The sequence below is a fragment of the Theropithecus gelada genome, chromosome 9 (genome assembly GCF_003255815.1).
Source record: "Theropithecus gelada isolate Dixy chromosome 9, Tgel_1.0, whole genome shotgun sequence".
NCBI lineage: Eukaryota > Metazoa > Chordata > Mammalia > Primates > Cercopithecidae > Theropithecus > Theropithecus gelada.
In genome coordinates this window covers 44702854-44712451 of record NC_037677.1, presented here as the reverse complement: position 1 = coordinate 44712451, position 9598 = coordinate 44702854, and the positions used below count along the sequence as shown (strand labels likewise).

At 46.1% G+C, this 9598-nt stretch overlaps 1 protein-coding gene across 1 annotated transcript; it reads right to left on the bottom strand.

Moving 5' to 3' along the window:
* Window positions 1–4227: 4227 nt before the first annotated feature.
* On the bottom strand, window positions 4228–7095 carry FAM170B (family with sequence similarity 170 member B). Its single transcript, XM_025396809.1, has 2 exons — window positions 6882–7095; window positions 4228–5432 (listed from the first exon to the last, which is right to left on the bottom strand). Exons 1-2 carry the CDS (start codon window positions 6991–6993, stop codon window positions 4693–4695), a joined length of 852 nt encoding a protein of 283 aa, XP_025252594.1. The 5' UTR covers window positions 6994–7095; the 3' UTR covers window positions 4228–4692.
* Between the last annotated feature and the right edge of the window lie 2503 nt (window positions 7096–9598).

Here is a 9598-nt window from a genome sequence, read left to right as displayed (position 1 = left end):
GATGGGATTTTGCCATTTTGCCCAGGCTTGTCTCAAACTGCTAGGCTCAAGCGATCCACCTGCCTTGGCCTCCCAAAGTGCTGGGATTACAAGCATGAGCCCACCACACCAGGCCAGTCATGGTGAATTACTGTTTTTGTAGTCTGTTAAATTAGATTAGTTATTATTTTGTGTTAATAAGTGAGATCAACATATTGCCTACCTTTTTAGTGCCATCTTTTTCAGGCTTTGTTATGAGGTTTATGTAGGTTTTATAACATGAGCTCCATCTTCTATGGTTTGGGAAAATAAAGGGTTTAAAATGGTTCATAATTTAAAAAGTTTGAGATCTCCTGACACCTCTGGAAAGATTTCCCTTACTCTTGTCGGTGAAGTCCCAGGTATCTGCAAAATTATGTGTCTAAACCACAAATGAACATTTAACTCAGTTGAGTTTCAGTTATAATTTAAGAACAAGTCACTACCTTAAGAATAATGTTATTCTCTTCTTCCCCATCCATGTCAGCTGAAGTTATCCTTTACATTAATAGTTTGCTTACCCGAGGTTGCTGTCATATTTCATTTCTCCTGAACACTCATCATGTTTCCCTTGATCTGCAGCTGCTGCTACTTAATCTAAAGAAAATGCAGCCTGTGCAGTTGACATATTTGCTTTCCTAAATACCTTGCATCTGTCCTTACACTGAAGTTTGCATCTCTGTGTGACTATTAGAACATAGGCTTGGAGCCAGGCTGGTGTACACCAGCCGTATGACCTTTGTAGGGTCTTTGCTTACTCACCAACAAAACACGGACAATAATAGGATCCACCTCATTGGACTGTGGAGAGCACTACACGATTTAATATTCATAAAGAGTTTAAAACGATGCTTTGCCCTTAGAATACAGAATTTAGCACTTAAAAACACTTGTCTCTTAAATTCTGAAATTTCAGAGCTTAGATATCATGCCTCATTTCAATTCCCTCCCATACTGATTTTTTTAAGATAAAACTATTCTCCTCCTTAGTACTCACTATTTCTGGCTTAGCAGCCTCTCCTTCCCTTGCAGTGTCCTTTGGACTCTACCTGCCTATGAAGCCCCCGCAAATACCAGATAGCTCTTCCGAGAAGAGTTTCATAAAGCTGGGGCTCTTTTTACTTCCTGCTGAGCCTCAAGCTCCTTTGACACCAAATTTAAAAGGTTTGTGGCCTCTGCTGCACCTTTAAAAGGCTGATAAGATATCATCCCCACCGCTGATGCCCTTTCTAAGATGACCTCATGGCTTCCTGCTGCACTTGCACCAGCAGAAGGAATGCATCCCACATGAAGCTCATGCAAAGCACCATGGCCACAGCTCACCACACACAGGTGGACGACCACTCTTCTCAGCTCCATACCCTTATGACTAGCCCCCTTCTGAATGTTTCTGTCTCAAACTCAGCTTAGTCAAAAGTGGGTTTACCAGCATCCCAAGCAAACCTTCTCCTTCTCCATTGTCTGCAAATGGCTCCGACATTTTGTCACCCAGAAAAAAACCCTAGAGGTCATTCCGAATTCCTTCCTTTCACCATCCTCATCACACACTAGCCACACTTTATGGTTCAGTCTTCTAAATTTCCCCTGAATTCACCCTGCCACCCACACTTTAGCTGAACCCCTTGTCACCAACCATGCTGTCTCTCATCCACTTTTGACCCTTTTCGCCACAGTGATCTTCACAAATGCAAATCCGACTTCAGATTTCTTCAGGGCTCCTTGTAGTTTTCAGGGTGGATGGTCAAGTTCCCTAATTTTGACTCCAAAGCTCTATGTGACTAACTGCCCATCTGCATGCAACAAGGAGCTCGGAGCCACCCTTTTCAAGGTCGGTTTCTCCATGTCAGCTCAGCCCCTTCTCTCCTGTTTGGCTCCTCACCTTAGATTTCCCCATTTTTCCACCTTATCTGTCTCTTCCTTTCTGTTGGATCATTTCCATTGGCATACACTTACTCTCTCCCCCATCTTTGTCCAGCTACAGCCATTGTTGCTTTCCTTTCTAAACAGACTTGCCTGCAGAGATGTCCAATGCTTACCTCCAGCAGTTTATTTTGTGTCTGCTGCTGACCAGTGCCTGTCTGACCTCTGCCCTTCTCAGCTGCTGAGACTGCTCTCATCAGAACTGTCAGCAAACTCGTGCGTCAAATGAAATATACTGTGTCCTCAGCTCGCTCCAACTCTCCCTAGCATTCGACACTGCTTACCCTCCTGAAAATTATCTTTTCTTATTTTTGTTGACTTTGAAGAAAATTCCTAAGAAATGCTCTCACTCCATTCCTCCCTACTTCACAGGGCACACCCTAACTCTACCCCTGCACCCTAGTTAGTGTCATCCATCCACTGTTGTGGTTTTTCAGTATGGTACCATTTATTTGCAGTTAACTTTCTCATTTACATTTCCAATCTAGATTTATCTTCTAAATAACATGAACTTCCCACTCAACATCTCTGCTCAGATGTGCCATTAGCATTTAGAACTGACCATGTCTCAACTCACCTCTGTCACTTGCCTCCCAGCACTTATGCCTGTATGTCTACAAGCAGACACATGCTGATATGCATGTCCAATACAGACATGCATGCTCACACACAAACACGCTCACACACACACTCATACTGAAATCACCCCCCAAATTTCCTCATATCAGTTAATGCACAGCCACCCACATTTGCTCCTCCTAGGAACCTGGGAATCCACCATGACAAACCCCTTTCTTCTACCCTGACATGCACCCTTCCCCAAGGCCTTTGGATTCTATTCCCCAAATAAGTCTTGAAGGCATCCACTCTTCTCCCTCTTGGCTTGGGACAGCATGGTCCAAGTCACCACCATTCCTGGCCTGGACTTCCTCAACAGCCTCCTAATTGATCTCTCCACTTCTCATTTTCTTCTTTTGCTGCTATCCCAATCTATATCCCACACACCATGGAGTGAGATTTTTAAAGCATAAATCTGACCATGTCACTTCTTAAAACCATCCACACTTAGAATGAGGCATATGCTACAGCAGCATGATTGGGAAAAGACCCTCTGAAAAAGAGATATTTAAGCTGCAACCTCAAAGATGAGCAAGGGGACAGCCAGAAAAGAGACACACAAGGGTGCATTCCACTTAGGGGAGACAGCAAGGGCAAAGGACCTGAAGCATGAACACCTGAATCCTTTAAGGAAAGAAAGGGGCCCATGTGGTTGGAGCACAGTGAGTGAGGCACAGAATGCTAAGAGATGGTGTGGAGAAAGTAGCAAAGGCCCAGCCACACAGGACACTTTAGGTCATGAAATGGAAACTTTCATAATTATTTTATATGCATGCCTTCAGGCTATAAGCTCCACGGAGCAGCATGCATGTTTGCCTTGTTCCCTTTGTTCACTTATTCCCCATGTCCACTTCAGTGCCTGGCACATCTTTATAAACTATATGAGAGACAAATAACCCCAGCATTCCAGTCAGATCAAGTGGCTAGCAGTTCCCCAAATGTATCATGTCTGTTTTTTCTCCTCGTGGCCTTGTTCGTGTCTAGCTCAGTGGTTCTCAACCTGGGGTGATTTTGTCCCTAGGGAATATCTGTTAATGTCTGAAGACATTTGTGATTGTCACAACTGTGGGGCAGGGAATGCTGCTGGCTTCGGATGGGTAGAGGCCAGGGAGGCCAGTAAACATCTTGCAGCAGACCAGACAGCCCCCGCAACAAATAATTAGCATGCAGGATCAACAGTGCTGATTGAGGAACCCTGGTCTAGCCTTTCCTTTAAGCCCCTGGGAGCATCATATTTTTGGAAAGTTCTTTCTCCTGATCAAACAGCTTGAACTTGGGGCCCCTCATCTAGGCTCCCCAAACCTCCTTGATGGCATTCATCCCTTTGCCTTGCAATTGCCCATTCTAACTGTCTCTCACTGGAAGCAACAGAGGCTGGAGCATGTCTTCCATCAGCATGTCAAACACACAGTGGACCATGATTAATTTTTCTTGAATGAATGCAGACCCCCGAGACAGGGAGAAGGGTGAAGATGAATTTCGTGGCAACTCTTAAAAATGTGTAGTTGACATAGATGAACTCATAGGTAGGAAGGACATCACCAGCTTCCTGCTCTACCTTGAGAAACTACCTGTCTCCAGGTGTTTGTGCTAGTTTGTAACCTATGGAAATGGCAACTTCCCACGTGTCCAATATGACAGCATGTTCACTCAATTATTCACTGCATTCAATTTTGTGTTATTCAAGTTTAATCCCAATAACATAAGACATAGAACTAGGGCATATGACAGATTCATAACAGTGAAAAAAATAGGGCTGAAGAGTCATTTGCAGTTGGCTGTCCTGTGACCCACATCTACTTAGCAAGTGTGGACCTGCCTGATGCACCGGCAAAAATAGAAATCCCTCTGGCCATGCGTTTGTGGGTTTCAGATGTTGTGCCCGCCATCAGAAACACTCAAAGCCCTCTTGTTTGGGTTTGGATTTTGAAATAGACCCTGGTGGAGATGCTGTGCCCAGGACAGGAAGGGGGCTCCTTCCAGGCTCCTGGCCCTCGCTGCTCTACACCCCATGCCTTTCCTTCCTCCGGATCCTGGTCCCCTCTCACTGCCCTAGTGGCTCTGATACTGCTGGCTGGGGAAGGAGCAGTCCCAGGCACTGGAGGTGAGGGCAGGGGTGAGTATCTCCCCTCCAGCTCACTGCTTCTCCTGCTGCTGTGCTGGGAGCACCTCACCCTGGGGCCGGGAACATTCACTGTTGTCTGAAGGACTCTGCTCCTCCTCCAGCTGTTGGTCATGTGCTTGGCCTTTAGCCCGCCTTCTCTCCAGCATCTCCTCAAAAAAGATCTGGCAGCTGAAGCCCTCCCGGATGCCATGCTGGGCGTGCTCCAGCAGAGCGTCCAGGGAGGGGAAGACCCGGCAGCAGGCCACGCAGCGCAGCCCGTAGTTGGTGGTGACCAGCCAGTCCGGGGGCGACCGCAACTCCTGCAGGCAGCATTCCAGCAGCTCTGTGTCCTCGGGCTCGGGGCTGCAGTTGCTCTTGCAGGCTTCCAGGTCCCAGCGCAGATCGGTGTTGGAAGCCATCTCGAAGGAGGAGCCATTCCGCCTCTGCCTCTTGATGAACTGGGCTTCATGGATGCGGGGCTTCCGACTGACCGGCTCGAAGCCGGTCTCGGTCTCCCAGGCCACCGCCACACCCTGCACGGTCTGCACGTGCGTGTAGAAGGCACACACACTCTGCGGAGCAGCGCTGTCCTCGTCGCACATGCAGGAGCAGCACGACTGGTACTGGGAGTAGGACTGGTACTCGGAGGACTCTGAGGATGGGGAGCTGCTCCACACCAGCATCCCCTGGGCCCTGGCAGAGAAGTAGAGGCCCTCGTCCCGGGGAATGGCAGGCCGTGGCCGTGGGGACGACCCTTCTCTCTGTATAGTCCCTGAGAAGCAGAAGGACATTGTCATCAGTGCCCCCCAAGGGATCAATGCCACATCTACCTTCAGGAGCTGCAGACTCTGAAAGGGTACAGGCTCTGGGAGCTCCTGGGCAAACACCGCCCCCTCTGCCCATATCCTGATAAAATGAAGATGGTGATAATACCTACATCATAGGGTGCGGTAATGATTGAATAATGTATGAATGCAATCACCAAATCCTTGACTCAACTGAGAAAGACCATTAAATGGTGAATAACAGTTATATACACATTAGGGATATGATGATAAGGATCAAATAATGTATTAATCACCAAGCAAAAGACCATCCGCTGGGGAATAGGTAGGCAGACTGAGGTGCATCCATATGATGCAACCTGTTAAATCCATGAACCACTGAGACATGCAACAATACAGATGAATCCTGAATGCATTATGCTAAATAAAAGAAGCCAATTAAAAAGGCTGTGTAGTCATGAGAGGATGTGAACAAAAAGAAAAAAAGAGGCCACGTAGTATATGATTTTATTCAGATGACATTCTAGAAAAGGCAAATTTTTAGGAACAGAGAACAGCTCAGTGGTTGCCCAGAGCTGGGGATGGGTCGAGGGGAGACTGACCATAATAAGGCACAAGGGGACTTTTAGGAATTCTGAAAATCTTCTTTATCATGATTGTGTTGATGGTTCCACAAATGTACATGTGTCAAACTTCTTTAAATTGTGCATTTAAAATTGCTGAAGTCGGTGTGCATAAAAGACACCTCAATAAAGCCCATTTAAAAAACAATGTTTTTTAAATGTGGCCAAGCCACCCAGACCCACCGTCCTCTTCAACATTTGTGACCTATCTTCACCTTCCCCAGAGGGGACCATCTCACCATCTCCTTCAACACTTACTGTGTCCCTCTCGCCATGGAAGTGCTTGCCAAGTGTTAGCTCCTTTAATATTCAAAACAACCCTAAGAAATTATATTGTTAGGATTCCCATTCAACAGAGTAGGAAACAGAGGCACGGAGTTTGAATGAGTGGTGGAGCCATTGGGCCCCCAGAGCTGGTGTGACACTTAGATGCTGCCCACAGACACATCCTGGTGGTCTTCAAATTGATGATCTAGATTAACTTTCATCATTTTGTTATAAAGGAATTTTTTATTTCGCTGCTGAATTTGACGTGTTGTTTTCTCAAATACACATTAAAATAAATACATAATTATAAATATTTTACATTTTCATCCTCATATCCCCTGAAAACACCTTATGTATTCACAGCAGCCTCAGTCATACCAAGTGTCCCATAAATATCAATTTCCTTTCCCTCCACATCTACGTTTATGGTCAACACAACCATTTGATAACAGTATCAGGAGGCGACCTGGCACTGTCCCTTCCCATCAGGGCTTCCTTCCCAGGGAGCACAGCTGGCTGACCTTCCAGGCCTTTCTTTTGACCTACCTGGCCAGAACACTTCCACACTCTCCTCAGTGGACTCAGGGCTGGTCAAGTTGAGGGTGGTCCCATCGGTGGGTGACTGTTCTCCCCTGTGGTCCGTGAAGTGGCGTTTCATGATTTGAAATGAGTGCCCAGGGTCTCAGTGCTCCAGCTGTTCAATGAGAGTTGGCTGGGGCTGTACTGAAGCCCTCCAGCTGGCCCCAGCCAGAGTGGACACTGAGCTCCCCATGGTCGCTAAGATCCTAGCTTTACTGTGTGACCTCATCGATGGCACTTGTCTGTTCTGTGACCCATGGCAAGGGCAGAGGCTGAGCCTGGGTACCAGGAGAGGCTTCCCAACATGTTCTCATTTCCCCATGGGACCTTTTCTGTCTTGTGTATTATCATGGACATGCACAAACACAAAACACACATACTCTTAACTACTTAGACTCACATAAAAACACACACACAGAGACACTTGTACACACTTAAGCATGCATGGAACCACTGACTTAGTCCACTTGTGTGGCTTACAAAGGGATACCTGACGCTGGGTGATTTATGAAAGAAAGAAGTGTGTTGGGCTCATGTTTCTGCAGCCTGTACACGAAGCGTAGTGCCAGCAACTGCTTCTGGTGAGGGCCTTAGGAAGCTTCCATTCTCAGCAGATGGGGAAGGGGAGCAGGTGTGTTTAGATCACATGGGTAAGAGAGGAAGGAAGAGAGAGTGGAGAAAGTGGCAGACTCTTTTCAACACTCAGTTCTGACGGAACTAGGATTGAGAACTCGTTACCACGAGGATGGCACTGAGCCCTTCATGAGGGATTTGTCCCCGTGACCCAAACACCTCCCACTAGGCCCACCTCTCACATTGGATATCAGATTTCAACCTGAGATTTGAAGTGGACACATATCCAAACTATGTCACTCACACACAAAGAAACACATACGTGGTCACTCAGATAGACATATACACTGTAATACGTGTGGCACACACAGTAACATAAACATATGTACATGTGTTCACATAGACACATAACATGCTCACACATACAAATTCACACACGTATTTACTTAACCACACACACATACATGCACACAAACTCATGCCAGATTAATTAACCATACATAGGCTCACATACATACAGTCATCAGCCAACATCAAATGACCCTGCTTCCCAATGTGGAAAACCTCTCCTCTTCCGTGTCTCAAGTGCCCACACTGACTTTGTTTAGGCTCCTCAGCCCTCCACAACCCCACCCCTCCACTCTCCTCTACTCACTCCCTTGCTCAGTTCCTGTGACTCCAGACATTTCACTGCTCCCGGAGGCGTCCGGCATCCTCCCTTCATGGGCTCTGGGCTCTCACACTTGCTCTTCCTTGTGCCTGTTCCAGGCTCTCCCCTAGGTTCCTGTGTGGTTCCCTCTCCTTCTGGTCTCCTCTGAAACATCACCTGGTCAGAGGAGCCTGCCTAGCACCCCCAGGAAAAGAGCCTTCTTTGGCCCCACAGCTCTCTGTCACCTTACCCTGCTTTATTTTTCCATGATAGCATTTACCACCCTAGGCTCTATATAATGTCTGTGTGTGTATCTCATGGGTTTACCTGTATCTGTCTTCTCCTCCTTAGATGTAAGCTTAGGAGGGTAGGGACTTCCTTCATTCCTTCCATCTCATTATATCTCTGGTATCTAGAACAATGTTTTACATATTAACAAACACTCAGGAAATAATGAGTAAACAGCTGATGAACACGTTGGGCTGATAAAGGCATTACTCCCTCTGGGAGCTGCCTCCTCTGTGCTCCCTGGATCTCTGCAGTTCCAAGGTGGCTGGTTCTCTCCAACTAGGACTCTGGGAGTTGCCTCTTACTTCTCCATTTGCACAAACCATGCTTCAGCCTCAATCAGCCTGATAAAATGTTCACCTGCCATCTCTCTGCTCTGTAACACCCTAGCACTTCACTCGTTTCCTCCAACAAGCTTCTTACCACTTCCCTCTGTGGCTAGTCTTTTCCCACCCTTGGTCAGTCTCATCAACTCTATTCCTTTGAATCCCAAATACTAAACAATACTAAACAGTTCAAATAGGTGATGGATTAAAAATAATCCCAGTATTCCACAAGCAACACCAACATCCCCACACACACCCAGCACCTAGGAATATCCTCCTCTCTAGAATGTGAGGCCACTGTGTGGAGGAAGACACCACGGTGCTCTACTGAGCCATGAAAGTCACACCTGACCTAAACAGGAGACTATGTCCCCTGGCTAAAAGAGGAAATAGTGTAAGTGCATCCTTTTTTAACAAATAAATACAAAGACTTGACTTACAAAAACAAGAGGAGGCAGCCAGCACAGAAAATAAGTAGGTCATTGGGGGATGGAAGGCAGTTCAGAGAGAGATGACATCATGGAGAACTGTTAAGCAGCAAAGTAAACAGCAAGTCTGAGAGGAAAGGAGACTCAGCCAACAAATGATGCTGAAAAATTATATTTGCTATTTTTTTTAATCAACTTTGGTCTCACTTCATGTAAAACAATTAAGAATATTTTCATAATGGTTCAGAGCTTATGTTTTAATGAAAAATGTGTAGAAACAAAATATGTTAACATTTGTAATTACAAGGTGGTTTTTCTCAACTTAATATTAATCTTCACAAGCATTGAGAATCTTTGTCATCTTTTCTAATTTCACTGCTTTAAAAAACGCACTGTTTTAATTTGCATTCCTCTGCTTTT